This window comes from Zootoca vivipara, chromosome 11, assembly GCF_965207765.1.
Source record: "Zootoca vivipara chromosome 11, rZooViv2.hap1.1, whole genome shotgun sequence".
In the NCBI taxonomy this organism is placed as follows: Eukaryota; Metazoa; Chordata; class Lepidosauria; order Squamata; family Lacertidae; genus Zootoca; species Zootoca vivipara.
The window spans coordinates 48,561,056-48,584,466 of record NC_142594.1 but is presented as its reverse complement, the minus strand read 5'-3'; the positions used below and the strand labels follow the sequence as shown (position 1 = coordinate 48,584,466).

General features: G+C 38.6%; 1 protein-coding gene across 12 annotated transcripts in view; it reads right to left on the bottom strand.

Moving 5' to 3' along the window:
• The window catches only part of KMT2C (lysine methyltransferase 2C), a 175,521-nt gene that overhangs the window by 99,731 nt on the left and 52,379 nt on the right, over positions 1 to 23,411 (bottom strand). For all 12 annotated transcript variants that reach the window (XM_035129359.3, XM_035129372.3, XM_060280917.2 and 9 more), the window contains exons 3-6: positions 21,102 to 21,240; positions 19,159 to 19,356; positions 16,060 to 16,205; positions 12,754 to 12,863 (exon numbers count right to left, since the gene is read on the bottom strand). In XM_035129359.3, the coding sequence (XP_034985250.3) occupies positions 12,754 to 12,863; positions 16,060 to 16,205; positions 19,159 to 19,356; positions 21,102 to 21,240 (593 nt within the window). The remainder of the gene's footprint in view (positions 1 to 12,753; positions 12,864 to 16,059; positions 16,206 to 19,158; positions 19,357 to 21,101; positions 21,241 to 23,411) is intronic.

The window sequence follows — 23,411 nt, the reverse complement described above, 5'->3', positions numbered from 1 at the left end:
GTTACTCATATACTCTGAGTTGAGAACATGTCTTCCATAGCAAATTAGCATGTCTCCTTAGGAAAGTCAACTTCAGTCTGGAAATCACTACTTCATAACTCAATTAAAATACCTTGCCGTTTTGCTGAATTCTTCATATAATCACTATAATGTATCAAGCTTTACTATGTTCAGCCACTGACATCCAACCTGTACATAGCAACAATTTGCCTAGTATGTTAGAGTGCAGTTAAACTGCGTAGCAATATATTGATTTTAAAAAATGTTTACATCACAGCTTTTTTAAAAAAGGGTTCAAAGCGGCTAATAAAAAAATATATACCATTAATTAAAATACAACAAAACACTCTCAAGATAGAACAAAACACATAAAATCATTACTATAAAAGAGAAACATAAGCCAGGAAAAAAATCTTAAGTACTGTATCAAAAGCCCTTCGGCTAAAGTTCACTAATAACTAAATATTTTCCTAAAAGGAAGGTTTTCACACTGTGATAGAAGACCAACAAGACAGGAGCAAGACAGATCACTCTGGGCAGGGAATTCCAAAGTACAGTCACTGAAAATATTCCAGTGAAAATAAAATTGATATTATTGATATTATTTGTTACATTTCCATTTAAAATGCTGTAGGTGGCCATATTCAATATCCATCACATTCAAACACAACTGCACTGTGGATATTTGAATTTTTTACACCAAACCTCCAGTGTATATGGTTTCCATTATTATTTTTTAAAACACACACAACCACTTTAAAAGGAGTTCCTGTTTTTAAAAAGTACAATAATCATGGCTTTTCTAACCTACTTTCTTATTTGTTTGACAGTTTTTTTAACTCCATTGGGCAATCAAGTTAGCAGCACTGACCCCTCAACTTCATTGTTTCCTCCTCAAGTTATCAGCCAAGTTTCCTTGTCATCAATTTTATGCAAGGGGATTGCATAAAATTAGATTTTCAGAAATGAGAACAATCTGGATAAACTTGAGAAATGGTGAAAAATATTGTTGATTTACAATATTATGTAGAGAAATTGTGGAGGGTGGGAAATGAAAGGCATTGAACTAAACCCTTACAACACATGGTAAGACCATGTCGACAATTAGAAGCATTTGGAAACTTAGCAAGAAAACCACTTTATAAACAATGTGGTTTATGAAATCTGAATAAGAAAAAAAACCCTAAGGAAATCAGCATTTGTTTAAACCATACACAAGTGATAAAGCAGTAAGAAGTACTAAATCCCCACAGGGAAGTTTTACAACAGCTGCTGACTGGAAGGCTTTTTTTTTCTCCTGCAGCAGAAGCACTGTTTTGCTAGACTAGAAGTTATGATCCAAAGAGCTCAAGTATGTTGTTATTGTAACTCTGCCTGACCTTTAACAAAGAAGAGTTCAAACAGCACATGATTAAAATGTTTTTAAAGGTGTGTTACATAAAAGCTACCACTGCAATTCTGAAGCACAGAAATATTTCATAAGGACATTTTTTTAAAAATTCAGAAAATGTCAAAGCACACTGCACAACTGACTGAATGAAATTTAAAGCAGCAGCAGGTAGGGCATTTGAGATTCGCTAAAGATGCCTCTTAGCAGACACCTTTTTTTGCAGAACAAAACTTTGTTTTGCATGCTCAAGAAAACACGCTATCCGAACAAGCATTTTTCCATGGTTTGTACAGAACTAACAGTTTTGACATGTTATTTGTCTTGGATAAATATTTTGCTTAGTGCTACTGAACTAACTAGAAAATTAAGACCAGAAACCCAGCACCCATATCTTCCATATAACTAACAATGGCCTATTTTCTCCCATATCTTTCTTTCAGTTTCCTCCTGGTTTCCTGGCTGTTTCACACATTTTGTTCCAGCCATGCATTCTATCTTCCCTTCTACTTAGAATCATATAATTGTTGAGTTGAAGGTGACCCCAAGAGTCATTTGGTCCAACCCCCTGCAGTGCAGGAATCTCAACTAGATCATATGTGACAGATGGCCATCCAGCCTCTGCTTTAAAAACAACAACCCTAAGACAGGAGTCCATTCTACTGTCTAACAGCTCTTACTGTCAGAATGCTCTTCCTGAGGTTTAATTGAAATCTCCTTCCTTGTAACTTGAATACATTGACTTGGGTCTTACCCTCTGGAGCAGGGGAAAACAAGCATGCTCCATCTTCCATGCGACAGCCCTTTAGATATTTGATGATGGCTATCATATCTCCTCCCAGTCTGCTCTTATCCAGGTTAAACAGACCGAACTCCCTCAACCATTCCTCATAAGGCTTGGTTTCCATACCCTTTATCATCTTGGTTGCCATTTCAGCTTGTCAATATCCTTCCCAAACTGTGTGGCACAGAACTGGACACAGTACTCCAGGTGTGGTCTGATCAAGGCAGAATAGAGTAGGGACTATTAATTCCCTTGAACTATACCTTTGTTGATACAGCCTAGAATAGCATTACCTTTTTTACTGTAACATCAGACTGTTGACTCAGGGTAACCCATAGGAATAAGTAGATACAATTCTGCCATTGCTTAATTAAATAAGTTTCCATAGATCAGTCAAGAGAACCAAAAAGAGAGCAATTCTAGCTTGATCACTCTTTCCCTTTTTCCCTAGCTTCGCCATTTCCCCCAAGATGGAGGAGCTGGCGCTTCAATTTCTGTCATGAAGGAAAACATGGGGGGGGGGTGCACCTGAGTGAAGATGAAACAGAGGCAGAGATGTTTCTTTCTTTTTATTCCAGCTAGAATGAAGGAAAGTGCTTAAGTGGAATGTGATAGGAACTCAGGATGTCATATGATTCTTCACAATGCAAAACTTATTCATCTGATGTCATGGAAGTCCATAGTGAAAGGGAAAAGGGGTTGAGTGATCCCAAAAGAAGTTCTTAATTACAAAGAGAGATTCTGGCTGCTGGATATAACTAATACATAGCAGGCGTATTCTAGAGAGGAAAAAATCCCTTATCTATCCCTTTGTGGTGACTTCCCTTATTCTCTATTATAGCTGCCTTTTGCATACCTTTTTCCTATTCTCCCAGTCAGGACCTTAATGCTAAATTGGGTTCTCTCCAGACAGTACTGATTTTCCATAAGCCACTCTTACAGCTAATTTGTCTATATTGCACCCATATAAACCAATTAGACAGCAAATGTTAAAACATTATTGTAATTTCTAACCTATTAAAAGCTATGTAAATTTTAATCTGTCTGCTGCTCAGCTTGACCACATTAGTCAAACAAATTCTTCCACAGTATAGGCATACCTCAGAGATATTGCAGGTTCAGTGCCAGATCACCGTAATAAAGTGAATATCACAATAAAGCAAGTCACACATTTTTTGTTTCCCAGCGATAAAAATGAAGTTCACACTATACTATTCTATACTCTATTATATTAAGCCAGCCCTGCTGGCTGCAGGGGTAGCAGGGGGAAAAACCCAGCTCCAATCCTAGCCAGCTCCACTCCCATGGCCAGAAGAGGGGCAGTGGGGGGCCAGGCTGCACCAGCATCCTCATAAGGAACAATATCCACAAAGCACAATAATATGAAGTGGAATGAAACAAGGTATGCCTGTATATTATTTTTCTCAAGCATTTTGTTGTATTTTAGATCTACAAATGGAAAAAGAAGGAGAGGACACACTAGGACTACTTTCCACACACTCTATTATTTTTCTATTATTTTCCATTTCTTTATTTTACAACTCAAAAATTTATATAACTTAATTGCTGTATGAGCTTTCAACATGTATTAAGACTAGCCTTATTCAGCATTCCCTGGGGGGACTAAACACATTTGCCAACTTTCTGTATTGAATTCCACAGTACATTAAGCATGATTCTTAGCTGAAGCAATTAACTGTTAAGTAAATTGTATAGTTTTGATAAATATTTGAAAACATTGATTCTTCAATCCTTTAACTATGTCCCAAAACAGATGTGCACAACTGCAAATTCTATTTGCTTCCTGGTTTCTGAAGTGTAATGACATTTTTACAACCACACGTGATGCCCTCACCCAAGAGTAAAACAAACCATAATAATTCTTCACCATCTGTTTCTTAATTTTGCATTCAGTTAACTTTGCATTCCAAACTAAAAATCACTTATTTCGTAACACACATTGTTCAATTGGTAGAAATTATAGATGTTAATTTTTAAGGGCTTATATCTGTAATGTTTCCATTGCTCTTAATTTAAGTGCTATTAAAGCTACCATATGGAAGACCCATGTTTATTCTACTCCAAGAACCAGTGCCCATTATAGCAAGAAGGTCATTTGTACTCTCTCCCAGTTCTGCCCCCCAGTATCATACAATTGCATTTAAAAGGTATGGGGAATATTGGAACTTTTGAAGCATATTCACAAAGATGTGTTTTTAAGAAAGTTACACTGATTAAATACATCAAGACCTGCAAGCTCACATATTATCCCAATACAGCTTTATCTCACTTTTCTGACTAAACATAAAGCACCTAGTGTGCCTGAAGGGGTGTGTAAGTGTATGTGTACTAAAGCTCCACAGTGTAACTGAAACAGAATGAACAAAACTATACAATCATGGAAAATACCAAAATCCATAGAGGGAGAGGTAATTCCAAATGCTGCCAAAGGCCTTGGTAAATAAAAGGTTTTCTTTTTTAACTGGCACCTAAATAATACAGTGAGTGGCTGCCAAATGAAACTGGGGAGGTGATTTCACAGTCTAGTTGCAATCCCAGAAAAGGGTCTGCCTGCCTGGCTACCTAACTTAGCAGCAAAAAGTGTAAGCAGATGGAACAGCACGTGAGCATACACACACACACACACACACACACACACACACACACACAGGCAGAGTTGTACGGGAACAGGCAGTCCTTAACATACCCTAGTCCGTGGCTAGCTTTAAAGGTTAAAAACAGCTGTTTGAATTGTGCCTAGAGACAAACTGGCAGGTAGTGCAAGTCCTTAAGCATTGGAGAGATAGACTCAGACCTAAGAGCCCTACATAATAACCTGGTGGCTGTGTTCTGTACGAGTGGAAAATTTCTGGACAGTCTTCAGAGGCAGTCCTGGACATAAGACTGCAGTACTTTAAACTTTGATGTAATTGGCTTCCGGTTCTGCTTTGCCTTAATAGAGACAGACCCCACAATAGTGGGAGATTGTTGGCGAAGGAAAAACAAGGATGATTGGAGGTAATTATCCTTGCAAATTCCCCCCAGGGGTGGGGGTGGGGTGGGGAATGGGCTTCACTTGCAGTTCATCCTGGTACCTGGCTCTCGCTCCGGCATGGAATGCAGGGGGCAGGGATGTCCTGAGTGCGAAAGCACTTCACCTGGCGAAAAGCCTCCAACGCCGCCATTAAGAAACAAAGGTTCTCCTGTTAATTAGAGCTTAATTGGACTAAAGTAGAGGCATGTGCTAGTAGAGATGAGATCACAAACTGCAGAACAAAACCAACTGCAAGGACTTTAAGGTTTGAACTTGAGACAAGACTTCGGTGCAAAGACACAGGGGGGAGGGCAGCCTATGATTTCTTTATTTAAAGTTTTCTTCTCTACATTTATGATTTGGCAACCCTCCTCTCAATGTTCGTTCAAATTATATTTGTACAAGCGAGGATGAAAGAAATTGGATTATAAATATGGAATATAACATCAACTGGAACTGTGTGTAAAAAAAGGAAAAAGGGAGGGAAGCTCTATTTTGTAAAAGGTTTACAATGGAAACTTAGAGCTGACTCTTCCCCATCCTTTATTATTTATGGAGCGAACTGAATAATGCTAAGAGGACTTGGAATTTAATTTAATTGGAAGTATAATTGCTCATATATCTTCAGTTGGAAGGAAGGATGAAAGGAGTTTGTTAACGGCCAATGAACTGATAAGGTTCTTTATTGAGTCATCTGCAGGCCCCTCTTCTTCCCAGACTGAGAGGGAAAATGGTGAAAACAGGTTATTTATTGGGACAGAGTGACTTTTGCAGCTAATGTTAAAGTTGCAAAACAATGAAGCATAGGACGGAGCTATGGAGAAATTTCTGGAACAATGGGATATCAGCTCCACCCAAGGCATGATGGATAACAGCAACAACTGGGGGAATGAAAGATATAACATTTTACAAGGACAGGAAGAAACACCACGGACAGAATAATTGCCACACACAGGAAGAACAAGGATACAGTTTGAGTTCCTCACTTGTATCTTTGGAAATGATTTAATGTAGCAACACGAATAGAAGTTATTCATATTGTAGTTGTTGTATAAGGGATTATTATTATGACCGAAATGGAATGGAAATCAATAAGATTTTGGAATGCAGAAATTAACCAAATAATCAATTCATTAAATCTAGCACGTGGGGCCCCCTCTTTATCTAAATTATAAAATTCGGTATTTGAACGATTGGTATTAATAATTGTATTATAAATTGGTATTGTTATAATGAGGTGATTACTGGATTGTAATTGAAAAATAAAAATTATTATCAATAAACCTTGATGTTATCAAAGCAGAGTAATTATGGCAAGATCAAGTTAATTCATAAGAGCTCCTGCTAGCTAACCAATGAAAGGTGCTTTTAGGCTACAGATGCCACTTGAACATGCAACTGCATATGTGGATCTAAAAAGCACACCCAAACTGCAGACCTGATCTTTCTGGAAGGCTCCAATCCCACAGAAACAGGCTGAATATTAATTAATACAATAATTTTTGCAACCCACCAAGATAGTCCTCATCTAGTCTAGCTTCAGGTTATTGGCTCTCGGTCAGCCCATTACTGAATCAAGGTACCTGTTCAGAACTTTCACTACCTTACCTGGTTTAGGTAAGCAGAGCTGGGCATCATCTACATTTTTTCCTAGCACATCTTTTAGCATTAGATAGCATGGGATATGGAATCTTGCAGAACCCCAATGCACAAATGCTATGGGCCAGGCAGGTTCCCTTGCAACACCTTCTGGAATCAACTCACTAGGCAGAAAAGAACCACTGGAGCACAGTGTCCCCAAGACCTACCCTTTACTGGTGATTTCAGAAGAATCTCATATCAAATAATACTAGAAACTACTGAGAGGTGTAGTCAGCACCAAAACCAACAACATGGGCACAACACCCTTTCCCCCCGAATTTTTAAGGCATCCTTTTCTTTCTTTTGGCTGTGCAATACATTCAATAAATACATTCAATACATTCAATACATGCAATAAATCAGGAACGTGGAAAGCTTATTATGTTAGATATGCCTGTGTTGATTTAACCAGGTTTTTTGCTTGAAATAATAGAACCAACTATAGAGTGTTACATTTTTTGTTATGCGAGTTATTTGGTATTTTTTAAATCTATGAAAAATATTATATGATTGTATAAAAGATTATTGCCACTTTGTAGTAACAATTAATACAGTTTAACATAAAATAACCAAGATAAGGTAGGTTCAATTATTTTCTAGTGGCTAACACTGATGTGAGCAAAACAAAACCACTTGCCTTCTATTTTCGAAAGGCTATGCTGCTTAATTATTTTAGGCATATGTCAGATTCCAGATACTTCAGCAGTGGTCAGCAATTTAATGCTAGGACCCGTGATGAAAGGAGGTAGCAATACTACAACCTTGATTTCGTCCAATTAAAAAAGTGAAATGAAGTGGATAGAATACCAAATAACCACATAGTGCTTAATAAGGTTGACATTTTTGCAGCGGACAAAATAAATGAACTGCCAATGTTAATGCACGAAACAGGTCCAAATAAAATTAAGAGAATGTGATTATGAGGCCCTTATACTAGTATGCAATGCCCGCCCTCTAGCTTTACTTTACCTGCCACCCAAATACTTTGACCTTTTTGTTTTTCACTTGAGTGAACACTGCTGCCATGGCCGACCTTTACCAGAAAACGTATCCATCATAGGAGTCCAGATCTGACAGGGAGCAAACATTTTCAAGATGCCAAGGCAGTCTGACATAATAGATGCATGAATCCACTCCGAGCAATTATTTTTCTTAAAATTATAAAAATGCATCTCTTACCACAACCCACCTAATAAGTGCATTTTAATATTCTAACAACTCAGTAACTGATTTGCTCACATGACATGAGTTCCGAGCATACAGAAGAACTGTTCAGTGCTCACAAATCTGCAGTGAATGCTGCTGTAACTAAAAAAGAGAACAGATCCAAAGGTCTGTGTTCTTTCTGTAGGCTTCCATTGGATGCCACTATTGGATGTATGTAGAAAAACAAAACAATATACATGAATATGGGTGCAGATTCGCAGGTTTATCTTACTCAAACAAGGTAGCCAATATGGTGCCCACAAGATATTTTGGACTACAAATCCCATCAGTCCCAGCTTCATGTGAATCATCAGGAATGATGGGAGCTGCAGATCAAAACATCTAGAGGATACCATGCCAATCACCCCTATACTAGAACAATACTGTCTGTATACCATTTGTGCCTCAATGCCTTTGAAAGGCAAATAAACACACAGAAGTCACTGGAAGCAGTTTATGAATAATCAGAAATATACAGTGCAGGTTTATGTGCAATTCCCTTAACATACCACACCTTCTTCTTCATTATTATAGTTAAGGGTCAGTATTTATATAGGGCTTTTCCTATGCATTCAAAAGCAGTCCCATGCTTGAAACAACCCAATATAGCAACTTTGATTGCACCAATATTGTACAGAAGAGGTAGTACCAAAGTGGAATAAAAAAGCTTATCTGTGGTTGCTCAGTTCAGCCAAGGTGGGTTTTTAAAAACTCATCTCTCATATTATATTCAAATCACTTTACAACACCACACCTATATATCCTTTCCTCCTACTGTAGATAAATCTGTAAGGTGCTGGAAATATTCTTTGAACCCATTTCCTTCAACTGTTTACTACTGATTGAGAAGTGACACACTGCCTACTTCTAAATACTTACAAATCTACTATTGTTATAACATTAAGAACTGTTTTTTATTTAGTAATTAAGATAAAATTAGTTTCTCAGTATTTATTTGTGCATACAGCACAACTTCATGCACAGCTAGTTTTATTGCTTATCATTAATAATCAGTTTTCCCAGCTGTTGATTCCCATTTGGAATGTAACAAAAGAACATTTTCTAATAATAGTAAAATGCATCACTGAACAAGATCAGTGAGCACAGAAGACACAATAAATGTAAATATTAAAAGAACATATTCTAGAAGGCATATTACGTTTTCTATATTCAAGTCACATATGATCACCAGATATTCACAACCTAAGTAGATCATGTCAAAAAGACGCCTAACACTCCTGTTGAAATGTAAGTCCTCACTACAACATTGAAAAGTAGTATACTAATCCTTAATGAACTTGAAATCCACTAAAGATGCTCAAATCAATTAACTTCTGAGTGAACCAGCACTCCCATCCAAATTCACCACCCTGGCCAATGGCCCATCTTGCCCAGCATTCTGTTCTCACAGTGGCCAATCAGATGCTTGTGGGAAACGAGAGAGAAGAACATGAGCACAAGTGCATACTCCCCTCCCGTAGTTTCCAACAACTGGTATTCAGAAGCATATCTTGGGCTTGCTTAAAAGAAAATTGGTAGGTACATGCAACACCTGTGCTGAAAAGTAAACAAACTAAAAGACCATAAAACCAGGTGAGGAAGAGCAATCTCAATCCCCTATTTCAGGGTCATGACCTCTAGCAATTTTAAAGGAAGTGTCTGAAAAGAAAAGAAAAAGTAGTACTTTATTTTGGCCATTATTTTTTTAAAGTGCTTCCTACTCAATTTATGCAAGAAGAAATAAAAATGCTTAAAACCCAATGATAATATGTTAATTCAGGGTGCACAGAAAACAGCTTTGCTAAGTGCTAGTGCATAAAAGAAGTGTACAGTGGAAATCCCTTCAGGAACATAAGTCCTTTTATGCATCTCTGATGGGGTCTTTCAAGCTTTTTGATTTGTATTTTTGTGGTTTCTCTGTCAGTTTCTCTCTGGATGCCCTTGTCTATTCTGTCTTTTTCCAAAGCAGTTAAGCTTCCAAGCTTTCATTGTACTTCTGATCTTATTCAGCATCAAACTTTCTTTGAAATTTCTTTGTAGCAACAACCTCTCTTCCTTCATTCTAGTACCCCGACATACAAAATGTAGAGTTCAAGAAAGGGCGCTTTTCCATAGTACTGAAGTTAAGAAAAGCAAGTGAATACTCTTACAAGACTGCCTCTGCTTTCCTACTTCATTGTCAAGAGTGCATTCACACAGAATATTTCCTACAGGACATTCTCTTGGCACTTTACTAAGAAATCAGAAGCAGCACTTCAGTGGAGGAAATAAAGCTATTTTTTCTTATTGGTAGACGCTGCCAAAATATCTTAGAATGAAATGACCCCATACTGCTAGCACCTGTAAAAGAAGCAAGCAAGAACATGGCTTGAATTCAACCTGGAATAACTAAAAATATTTTGTAGACTACAATGGCACGCCTGTCAGGGCAATGAATCTACAATGGTACTTCATTGTTCAAGCATATCTGAATGAGCAGTAGCAACTGTGAACAGTTGTTAATGTGCAAGATTTGTGTTTTTAATATTCAACTGAATTTGTAGAATGAAAAGTAGGTATGTTACAAAAAATGGATGATGAAGATGATGACAATGGCAGACATCTTTCAGCAATAGAGCTATCAGGATACTATTGAAATGGAACCTCTATGTGCAGAATAATGCTGTGTTGAATTCCCAATGATGCATTGGGTCTGTACACGCAGTACTAAACAGATGGCTAGTGCTGTCAATGCATTCTCAATGGAATTACTCCAGAGTAAGTAATAGGATAGGCAATCATTTTGACTGTCTGATACTTTCTCTAAAAACTAAACCGATTAAACTAAATGAAATGCAATTTTTCTTATTAAGTCTCATTTACTGTATGCACATGATGTTTCACCAAGCATTTTCAAACGACAGGCCATGTGCTAAATTATTGGCATCAGTTGGTAAAAAGCATAGAAGTAAAGGACCTTACCAGTCTCAGAAGTCGTTTAACAGACTTGCTCAGAGGGAAAACACACACTATTCATTAACATTTTAACACTAAACGGAAAACAGCAATATCTTTAGTTATCATAAACTTTCCTGGAACAGAGCACTGTGGGTTGGCCAATCATTTTGATTAGAAAGAGTAGCAAAGTATGTCCCTTGGGAAAGTGGAATACTACAGTGAACTACTCTGGCTTCAACTAGATTTTAAAAAAATCATATCATGTTAACTACTAAACAATATGTCTTTTTGAAGTAGGACTATATTCCTCAACTCATACTTTACTAGACTATGGAACCTGATTTTTATTAAACTTTTTTAGTATCAAACTTTATAATCTTTAAATTCCAGCTTTCAAGTTTTTTATACTTCACTTTAAACTTCGACTTCCCGCATTTTCTTCCATGCTGTTCTGAATCCCATCCAATCTACATACCGCATTCTAATAGACATTCCATCTAAAACATATTTTTTATTTCAAATATTATCATTTTTCTTACTCTGCTCATGTTTCAAATCCTGCTTGTGATTTCATCTGATTATGATGTTTTTCACATACTCCCCAAAGGGCTTCCATTCTTCCACAAATAGTCAAGCCCTACCCCAAGCCCTTCACCGAAGAATTGATGCTTTTGAATTATGGTGCTGGAGGAGACTCTTGAGACCCCATGGACTGCAAGAAGATCAAACCTATCCATTCTTAAGGAAATCAGCCCTGAGTGCTCACTAGAAGGACAGATCGTGAAGCTGAGGCTCCAATACTTTGGCCACCTCATGAGAAGAGAAGAATCCTTGGAAAAGACCCTGATGTTGGGAAAGATGGAGGGCACTAGGAGAAGGGGACAACAGAGGACGAGATGGTTGGACAGTGTTCTCAAAGCTACGAACATGAGTTTGACCAAACTGCGGGAGGCAGTGCAAGACAGGAGTGCCTGGCGTGCTATGGTCCATGGGGTCACGAAGAGTCGGACACGACTAAACAACTAAACAAACAACAACAACCCCAAGCCCTACACCACTCCAGTAACATTTGTTGAGAGGAACTGCATCAGCTGTGAGCATAGAGGTTCCTCCACTAATCAGGATCAAGCATGCCAGCTTCAAGTCATGGGTCATGAAATGGGCTTGTTTCAACAAACAATAGTTAAGATCAACCACAGTTTAGAGTTCAAAATTAAAAACGAACCATGGTTAATAAAAACAATCATAGCAAAAGCTTCAAATTCTTCCCTGTGACCATGCCAGAAGAATAAAAGTGAGGAGAAAGCATTTGATGTCAAGGCTTGCACAGGCTCATTCTTGTGACAATAAACCATGTTTGATACTGATATACGAACAGAGTGATATAGTTGCATTTACTGGGAACAGAAATAGTGACAATTAGATCAGCAGTAGAATTGAATCAAGCACCAGCTAACTCCAGCTCTTTTTTGAATATTTAGTCCACAGACGAACTTGCCAGCTGGGTTTGCTAGTAGAACAAACACAATACTCCTTTTCTCTCTTCATTGGATCTACCACACAAATTAATATTTGAAAGTGACACATTTCATAAATAGGAAAACATATTTTCAAATAATCAAATGATCAAATAATTGAATGATCAAATAATCAAATAATCAGTACTTCATTAGGGATGCTTTTTCTGCAATTGTAACATTTTATACTAGAATGATTATTTTAAATGATTTAAGAGAGATGGAACCTTAATTACTTTGAACTCACTTTTGTGCTCCCTGAGACAACAGCTTTGTCCACACTCACTGGTAGATGCTCTTCAGTCTGGCAAATTCCAAGTGACCATTCCGCACAGCGGTGATGAGCCCAGCAGTAACCTAACATATTATCATCAGCAAATGAATGGATTAGTTTTATAGCTTTTTGCTGCAGAATAGCAAAACGGAAAATGTATAGATAGCATCTGATAAACCATGGGTAGGCAAACTAAGGCCCGGGGGCCGGATCCGCCCCAATCTCCTTCTAAATCCGGCCTGCGGACGGTCCAGGAATCAGCGTGTTTTTACATGACCAGAATGTGTGTGTTTATTTAAAATGCATCTCTGGGTTATTTGTGGGGCATAGGAATTTGTTCATTTTAATTCTTTTTTCAAAATATAGTCCGGCCCCCCACAAGGTCTGAGGGACAGTGGACCAGCCCCCTGCTGAAAAAGCTTGCTGACCCCTATGCTAAACCAACAGAATGACTGGAGAAGAAAATTATCATTTTTAATTTGTTAAGAACTCCAGGTCTTTCGGCTTCCGGTTTACCACCCGAGCTGTCCGGCGGGGTTTGCCTCGCGCTCCGAGGCAGCCCGACTTTGCTGGGGGGGAGGGCTGCGAAAGCGACACAGCGCCCCAAAAGAGCCCCAGATAGTGCGTTCTGGGGACGAAGAGCTCAGCGGCGCCCCATTTTTTGCGATTCCCCGACTCTCCGGTAAGCTCTAATAAGAGCTCCGGAGCAAGAAGGGTTGTAGTCGCGGGGGCGATTTTGAGTGCCAGTGTTACCCTAGCGGAGTGAAGCTTCGAGCCAGAGGTGGTGAGTGGTAGATTCTTCCATTTTACCAGATTCCTCCAAAGTATTTGATCGGGAGAATTGGAAACCGTGAGTAAAAGATTGGAAAATTTTGCCTTATTGGATTACAATTTGGAAACAGGAGAGAGAGAGAGAGAAAACAGAAGCCATCTCCTCCCACTGATTGACTTAAGAAGCAGTTTAAAAATACCTGAAGCCGGGAAAATAAGTTTATTTTTTTATTAAATATCTCCAAGGATTTTAAAAAAAGATTCTCCCCTGGAAGCAGGGTAAAAGGGGAGAAGGATATTTGTGGTTTAAACCCCCTGCAAAGGGAGAAACTAAAATTTGGAAAAACCTCTTCCTTTCCTGGAGACAGCAGCCCTGACAGATCAGCGAGTCTATTGCGTTGTTATAAAGGAAAAGAAGGAAAAGAACGTATTGACTTTTTGGAGTTACTACCGGTATGTTAAACATTGGTATAGAATTCAATGCAACAGGACTTTGAGAAGAAATATTGCAGCCAGTTTCGTGAAAATGTTGTTGGAGAAATAAGTAGCAACCATTTCCTTTCTCCCAAGACAAGCTCCGACCTTGAAAGGATCTGAAAATCTGGATTCCAGAAAAATGTTTTGAGACGCCTGTGGGAACTGAAAATTGGAATGTCTGGCGATGAATTGCAACTGTGAGAAATGAGGCAATATCTACAGACGGATCAGGACATTAATAATGAATTATTAGAGGAAGACATTAAGGAAAACGAACTGAAGGATAGTGATATCTTTAAACAAGAGGAAGTTCATTACGAAGGAAAAGAGGAAAATGTCCAACAAGAATGGTTTGGGATTACCCTTCTTATGCTGAGGGAAAGACATCAATTTTTTGGAGATCAGAACACCCACAAGGAGATGAATGTTCAAAGAAGTGGGGAAAGTCAGGAGGGGTATAAGGACGTCTGGGTTGTAAAACATCAGAGAAAGGGGGTGGGATGAAGGGAGAATGGTCATTTCGTTTATATGGATGGATTAAAAGGACTGAAAACTGGACTGATGACTATGGAACTCATTGGACTGAAAGGGATTAGCTGGGATCAGGGGAGGAGGAGGTATTTTAGTGGATAGATATATAATAAATTAAAATCGGGAATGTAGAAATGGTTTAAAATGTAGGGATGTTCTTGGAGTAAAATTTTTAGGCAAGGTAAGAAAAGAAGTTTTGAATAGGCTAGAAATAAGATAAGATTTGGAAATGAGAATACTAAAATTATAATTTTGTAAGATGAATTGTTAAAAGGGAACGGTTGGGTGCCTCCCCCCCTCCTGTCAGTTTCCGGCGTGTTGGGAGCCCTTGGTGGCAGGGGGGGCTTCTGCGGCTGGGGAGACGGGGAGGGGGGAGGATTCAATCGGAAGAGGGATCACCTCCTCCTTCCCTTTTCCATCCAGGACTTCTTGTGGCAGGGGGAGTCCTGGGAGACGGGGGGTAGGAAAGGGGTGTAATGATAATGAAGGAGAAATTAACAGGAAAAAAGGGTTAGTATGCGAAATATGAGGTTGGGAAATTTGCAAATAGAATGGGGATAATGATAAGAAAACTGTTAAATGAGATTTAAAAATGAAAATCGGAAAAGGGGGGAGGTTGGGGAAGCCATTAAAATAATGTTTAGGAAAAATGAATAGTTATAATAAGTGTTGTGTTGTGGTTGTTTTGTATTTTATTTTTTATCTTTTTATGCTTGTTGTTATGTTTTTTTTATTATGTAAAATTGATAATGTATGTTAAGATAGATAGCTGGGTGGACACTCTCCTGCATTTCTCCTTGTCCTCCTAGAGCTTCCTGGTGGCAGGAGGGGGTTCTGGGGGGAAGGGGAGGGGACAAACCCAATTATAAAATGGACCACCTTCGACTGGCCACTTTTCATGGGACTCTCTCATAGCAGGAGGGGGCTCGTGGAGGGGGGGTTAGAAGAAGGCGGATAATATGTTGTGTATGTTTTTCCTTATTATGTAAAATCAATAAAAATTTATTTAAAAAAAGAACTCCAGGTCTTTCAAATAACTTTAAGTTTGATCCACAACCACTTATAGCAAAATAGGGAAATAAGTATTCTCTCTCTCTCTAAGGACATAATTTTATCCTTAGACTGAATGTTCTTTTATTTTTTTAAAGAACATTAGAACTTAAAGATAGACATTGATTCCTGCATTGCAGGGGGTTGGACTAGATGACCCTGGGGTCCCAACTCTACAATCCTATGATTCTATGAAATATACACCCACTGAAATAATTTAGTATTTGTTCAGCTAATTCGCTATTGATGTTATGATAGAATGGGAATTACATTTACCAGTAAATCTGAAAGGTTGTATTTCTGCAGTGGTAGTAATAAAATTTCCCCTATATTTTCTCCTTTTAAAAGGAGCGGGAAGGAGATCTTTTCAAAGAAACAACTTCATTCAAATCGAACGATAAGTAAAATATACAATATATTGAAAGGAGTTACATTTGGGTAGTACACTACCTGCTGGCTCAAATAAGGCTTGGACATCAATGTCATCTGGTAAGCCAACCATTTTGAGTTCATCCCAGAATTTGTCTACCTGATCATCAGGAGTAGTTTGAGTGCTTATACTTCTACAAGATGTTATGCTCTGATGAGACTTCTCTCTGTGTGGAATACAAGATTTGGTTAAATGATTGCAATTAACGTAACATGGATTTACATACTAGATACAAATTACATTTAAACTACAGTATATAGAAAAATAAACTCTATGGAAATATACATATTTGCAGGTTTTCAGGTATCTGACACAAATGTATCAACCTAGGAAATGAGTATACTCTAGATTAACTTGCTTCTTTATTTTGCATTGGGCTCATGTCGCTACCGTAACTCACAGCTCATAGTAAATCCTGCTTCAATTTTTTATTGGATCAGTTTATACTTTTATTATCTTGAGCAAATAATCTCTACTATCTAATGAAATAGTATGTTATTCGGAATCTAAAGCACAATGAAAAGACACTGTTACTGGGGTGGCATGAGTTGGGGGAAGAAGTTATACAATACTTTAGAAATCTACTGCCAGAGTATACAATGCTGGGTAGGTCTGACCAGTGGTCTGACTCAGCATACCAGCTTCATATATGTTAAATGTGCATTTGTGTTTCACTGATGTCAAACAGAAAATGATTAATGTGTGGACAACTAAGTAATTTATTTATATAGAAGAACAAGCATTCAGACTGGCAGAGCTAAAGCTGATACCCAGAGGTGAAAGTAAAAGAAAGCATAGCCATGCAAATAAAAATACAGTGGTGCCTTGACTTACGAATTTAATCCGTTCCGAAGGCACCTTCGTAAGTCGAAAAATTCGTAAGTCGAAAAATGCCATTGGAAATGCAATTTCCCATAGGAATGCATTGGAAACGGAAAAATTCGTAAGTCGAAGCAACCCTATCTAAAAATTCGTAAGTCAAAAAATCCCCATCTAAAACCGTCACGGTTTTTTTCCGGATGTCGAGACGTTCGTAAGTGCACGGCCATTACCCCCATTCGTAAGTCGAAAAATCTGGTTGTCGAGTCGTTTGTAAGTCGAGGTACCACTGTAAGTTAATACACTTGTAAGTTTTGGCCATCCAAATTCTCATTAAAATGGTCCACCTTAAGTCCCTTTAAAAGGCTGCTTCATTTTGTTATTGTTTCATTTCCCACTTTACTGCTTCATTCTATTGGCAGCAGTCCAGGGTTAGCCACCAATCAGAGAACTCCAACACAACAATCGCTTTAGTACCTAAACTTGGATAGCAGCCAGCATGGCACTTGGGTATGATTACATCACCATCTTCAGGGGACAGAGCTGGCTAGTTGTTCCAAGCTAAATTAATTTTGAACTTTCCCATAGGCTACAAAAGCAACTACTAATCAGCCAGCACCACAGAATCCAAAGAGCAGCAAAGCAGCCCCTTAGGGAACAGCTTGCTGTGGATAAAAGTGAAATAAATTGGAACTCCTAACTATATTTGTAAAATCTGCAGTACTACATACTGATGAAAAGCTATATTTCATCAGCATATAGTACTGAAGACTCATAGCTTAGTTACAGAGCATCTGCTGTGAATGCAGAAGGACCCTAGACTGACCTCCGATATCTCCGGTAGAGCTAGACCAGCATATCTCTGGTCCGAAATGCTGAAGAATTGCTGGTCTGACCCAGTATGATGATGATGATTAGCTATAATATTTGTGAGTTGCTTTATACGAAAGGTATCAAAGCAACATAACAAGATAAAATAACATTTCAAACCAGAATATTTAAAGCAACATAAGATACAAAATACCAAAAATGCCCAACCTGGAAAATAATAATGACCAATCCTACCCATCCTAAAAAGATGAGCACCGCCACAGAGGTCAGCTTAGCTACCAAAGGCCTCAGTGAATAAAAAGGTCTTATAGCTTGGAACCTAAAAATTGATAATGAGGGCACAAGACAAGTTTCCCCCCCTCCAACTCACAAACCAAAGACAGATCCTGAATGCTATGAACTACAGCACTAGCAGTGTTGGCAGAGAGCAGATGGAAAAGACAGGGGGGCTACCAATTCAAGGTGCTGGTACTAGTATGCAAAGTTCTAAATGGCTTGAGGCCCAAGCACTTCCTGCATCTGCAGACCCTTACTTTAAGATCTGAAGGGGAGGCCTTGCTCATGATCCAGTTACTAATATTTGCCCACTGGGTTGTGACATGAAGCAGAGCCATGTATATATGAAGTTTCCACTCTGGAGAAGTTTGGTTACCCCCCCCCCCAATCTCATATTGCTTCAAAACATCAATCAAGGACATATCTGTTCACTTGAGTTTTGGCACATAGTGAGGAAGTTATCTGCTTAGGTCTTATTGCTGTCAACTGCATTATGTTTTCACGTCTGTATTTTGATATACGGTATACATTAGTTAGTATTTTAATTATGATTGTAATGTGATTGTACTTTTTGAAACCCTGTTAGCTGCCCTGTGTATCCTTGGGAGGAGGGGCAGGACAGAAATTTAATAGCTGACCAAGGAACTGAACCTGGATTCCTTCATCAAAATCTAACACCATAGGCCAGGGTTGGCTAATCTGTGGACCCCATCATCCCTGACCATTATCCATGCTGGCTGGAGCCAATGGGAGTTAGAGTATAGTAACATCTGGAGTTACATGGTAGCCTACCCTGGGTTAGCCACTGTTTCACACTAGCCTTTGTCACCTTAGTATCTAACTGACCTTGTTTAAATAGAATTGTCCATGTATTTTGCTGCTACAGCTTCCTGAAACACTTTCTATTGACAAAGGCCCCTTATATTTTATGTCATTAATATGTTTTTTAAAAATTTCAGCACCTACTTAGGCTAGGGTTGCCAAGACACCCCGAAAGTTACTGATTTTTTAAACAGAAAAATCGCAAAGTTGTTGAGCAGCCCTAACTCTAGGCAAAGCTCAAAACAAAATAACAAAAACGGACGTATGGCAACCCTAACTGCATGTTGTCTTACTGCACATTTACTTACAAGTCAGATGACTAGAACATGAAATGAAATGGTATATATTTTGGTAAGCATAAAAAAACTTACTTCTTTTTGTGTAGGACTGAATTCTGCCTTGGAGTACTCTCACAAATGCCATCATTGCTGTCACCAGTTTCACTCTTATTTAAAGACTGGTTGCTCCATGGAGCGATAAACCCTGGTGTTGGACTAAACTGCTTAAGTTCTCCTTGTCCCAGTGAGCTTCGTTCCCCACAGTAACAAAAGGCGCAGAGCTGTTCACTGCTAGAGAGTCAGAAAGCAAAAAAATAGAGATGTCAAAAGCTGTTTTGAAATTAAGGACACAAAGTCCTGGTAAACTGGAAAGCTTTTACCTGCACCTAAAAATAGATAAGGATGGCGCCAGGCTAGTCTCCCTCAGTAAAGCATTTCACAAGTGGGGAGTCACCACTGAAAAGTCCCATTCTCATGTTGCTACTCTTATTGATTTCAATAAAACTTACTCCCTAGTAATTTTGTAAAAGAACATAGCCTTAGCCTTTAAGTACCACCTTAATAATGTCATCTGTTCATCATTTTGCATTTTACTGAAATAAGAATGATGGGGCTATTATTACTACATTTTAGTAGTCTTTAAAGCTTTAGGCAGTGATAAATAGATAGTATAGTAACAACTCCAGTGAATGCACTACTGCTGGATAAACTTTGGTAATTTGGTAATTTGGGAAACAAACTTTGGGAGTCTATTATTCTGATTGCATTATATAGTTCCTTTAATGTTTATTTTATATACAGTACAGTCGTACCTTGGTTCTCGAACGTAATCCGTTCCGGGAGTCCGTTCGACTTTTGAAAACCAAGGCATGGCTTTCAATTGGCTGCAGGAACTTCCTGCATTCAGCTGGAAGCCACAGAAGTTCGGCTTCCAAAAAATGTTTGCAAACCGGAACACTCACTTTCGGGTTTGCAGCATTTGGGAGCCAAAACGTACAAGTACCAAGGCGTACGAGCACCAAGGTATGGCTGTATTTTAATAAGATAAAAACCAACATTAGTAGCCTCAGGAAATGGAGCTTGATCAAAAGGCACTGCAGTACAGTAATTTATTGTTTTGTTATTAAAATTTGTATACTGCCTTTCATCCGTAGATCTCATGGTGGTTCACAACATAAAATTAGATTATTAAAACCACAAAACATATAATAAAAATAAGAAACATCTTTGCTCCTCTTAATACAGTGTTGAAAACCCACTGAATAATCAGTATTGCCTACTTGCACCACTCTATCACATAACGTAACTCAAATTCTCAAATTTCCTATTCTCATGTGGCCACACAGGAAGATAAAGGGACAAATGTCCACACTTGAAAAATGTCCAATTAATCTTCGTCCAAGTGCAGTTATTGTATTTAAATGCATCAAACACCCTCAGATATTTACATTTCCTAAATATGTGTATGCACTTTTCAGGACAACTCACTCAATTACTGGCATAGTTGCAACCGTAGTGTAAACAGATTAATGGCAAATAGAGTGTGTGTGTTTTAATATTCAGGATTAATTTATATGTTTGCAATGAAGCAGGTTTAGGCTTGCAACAAGAAGGAAATGCTGCTGCTAGTCAGAGTAGACAATTCTGGGCTAGAGGGAAAGAAAATTGGCTCTGATATAAGGCAGCTTCCAATATTATTAAAATATAGAATTTGCATTTTGTTTTATTAAATCCACACACAAATTTCCAGGAGTATTTTAATCTGCTGCATCAATATCTTACCCTGTTTCTCGTATGGTACAACATTGATAACACTCCTGCCCATAAACCTATGTCCTCACTGTGGAAGGATGTGTGGATCCAGAATTGGCCTCCACAGTCACTTACGGACTCACTGTTAAGACTGTGTTCATGGAAGACAATCTTACTTGGCTACGAGTGATCGCCAAAGAAGAAGTCCTAGCATTTTCTGTGTTGTTTGTTCAGATCCCAGCCCTTCCCCCATGACTCAGCATCTGCCTATTTCTCTTTCTAACCTGGTTTTTGCTTCAACACCAACAGAGGCAACGGAGCTTGCAGATTCCACAGAAACTGAGCGCTGAAGAACTGGCGTTAGCTTCTTGTCACCATGCACTTCAGTTTGGGCATCCTCCTCTGCAGATTGTTCCTTGATTTCTGTTTGACAAAAGAAAGTAAGTTGATTAAAGATCATACTTTTAAGTGTTAGGAGAATCTGGCACAGCATACACATAATCAGTTTTTCTGTTTATACTCAAAAACATTGCAGTTACGACATCTAGGTGGAAGCATATGCCACCTTCCGTATTTATTGAAACAGGCATACCTTGTGTTACATGTGCTTCATGTTACGGCTTTTCATGTTACAAACGTGGCATGTGCAAAAGCACTCTATCACGCTTTGCGCACACGCAGTAGTGCCACTCTACTTATGGACTTTTCGGGGTGTGAATGGCACCCCAAAATGGATCGCGTTCGTAAGTGGTGGTACCACTGTTCTTTAATTCTATGCCTATAACAAAATTAATAAACTAGACACATAGAGATACTGTTTCAAAAGCATAAAAAACTACTTCAAAATAATTTTGCCTGCAACTAAGCTAAGTTCAGATTTAACATTTCTATGTCCATAAATTCTTCTAAAGTTAGTTTTGGTACTGAAACACAAATAATGATAAAGATACTTTTAATTTCATTATCCTTATTTCATCAATATCCCAAATTTGCTGCTGAACTACAGGTTGAAGGGCTTCATCTTAAAGTTTCACACCACAGTTTTTGTGATGTTTTAAATTTTACATATCAAATTATTTCAATTGCAGTGATAAGAGATGTTTTGCACAGGGACTATTATAGTTCCATCTTTCATTACATCATCTTTTTTTCCACTATTGGGCATATGCAAATGAAGTGAGGAAATAATTAACAGACTGAATAACACGCAATAAACCACAGCATTCAGGTCTTTCCCTCCATAGGATTTCTGCTGTCTGCAACAACAGCAAGCCTAGGCTCATTGCAGGATCAAGTCTAATTAGTGAAAAGCAAAATCAAATTGGAATACAGTACACAGCAACTATGGCAAGTTCTTAAAGAAATGGGAGTGCCTGATCATCTCATCTGTCTCCTGAGAAATCTCTATGTGGGACAAGAAGCTACAGTTAGAACTGGACTTGGAATAACTGATTGGTTCAAAATTGGGAAAGGAGTACGACAAGGTTGTATATTGTCTCCCTGCTTATTTAACTTATATGCAGAATTCATCATGCGAAAGTCTGGACTGGATGAATCCCAAACCGGAATTAAGGTTGCCGGAAGAAATATCAACAACCTCAGATATGCTGATGACACAACCTTGTTGGCAGAAAGTGAGGAGGAATTAAAGAACCTTTTAATGAGGGTGAAAGAGGAGAGCACAAAATATGGTCTGAAGCTCAACATCAAAAAAACTAAGATCATGGCCACTGGTCCCATCACCTCCTGGCAAATAGAAGGGGAAGAAATGGAGGCAGTGAGAGATTTAACTTTCTTGGGTTCCATGATCACTGCAGATGGTGACAGCAGTCACGAAATTAAAAGACGCCTGCTTCTTGGGAGAAAAGCAATGACAAACCTAGACTGCATCTTAAAAAGCAGAGACATCACCTTGCCGACAAAGGTCCATATAGTTAAAGCTATGGTTTTCCCAGTAGTGACGTATGGAAGTGAGAGCTGGACCATAAAGTAGGCTGATTGCCGAAAAATTGATGCATTTGAATTATGGTGCTGGAGGAGACTCTTGAGAGTCCCATGGACTGCAAGAAGATCAAATCTATCCATTCTGAAGGAAATCAACCCTGAGTGCTCACTGGAAGGACAGATGCTGATGCTGAGGCTTCAATACTTTGGCCACCTCATGAGAAGAGAAGACTTCCTGGAACAGACCATGAGGCTGGGAAAGATGGTGGGCACAAGGAGAAGGAGACGACAGAGGACGAGATGGTTGGACAGTGTTCTCGAAGCCACCAACATGAGACTGACCAAGCTGTGGAAGGGAGTGGGAGACAGGAGTGTCTGGCGTGCCCTGGTCCATGGGGCACGAAGAGTTGGACACGACTAAACGACAACAACTGCAGCTAATAACATGGCATAATTTAAAATTCAACATACACATGTTATAAAGCATAGGATAGAATATGACATTTCAGAGGAGGGGGGAGGGAACCAACTGCCATATTACTGCTAACAATTGCATTAAAGCATAGAGGAAAATGGTTAGTTTAAACTGATCCAAAAACATGTTTCAAACTGTCGAAAGGCATAACATTACTAGGTATACGCTGGGGGGG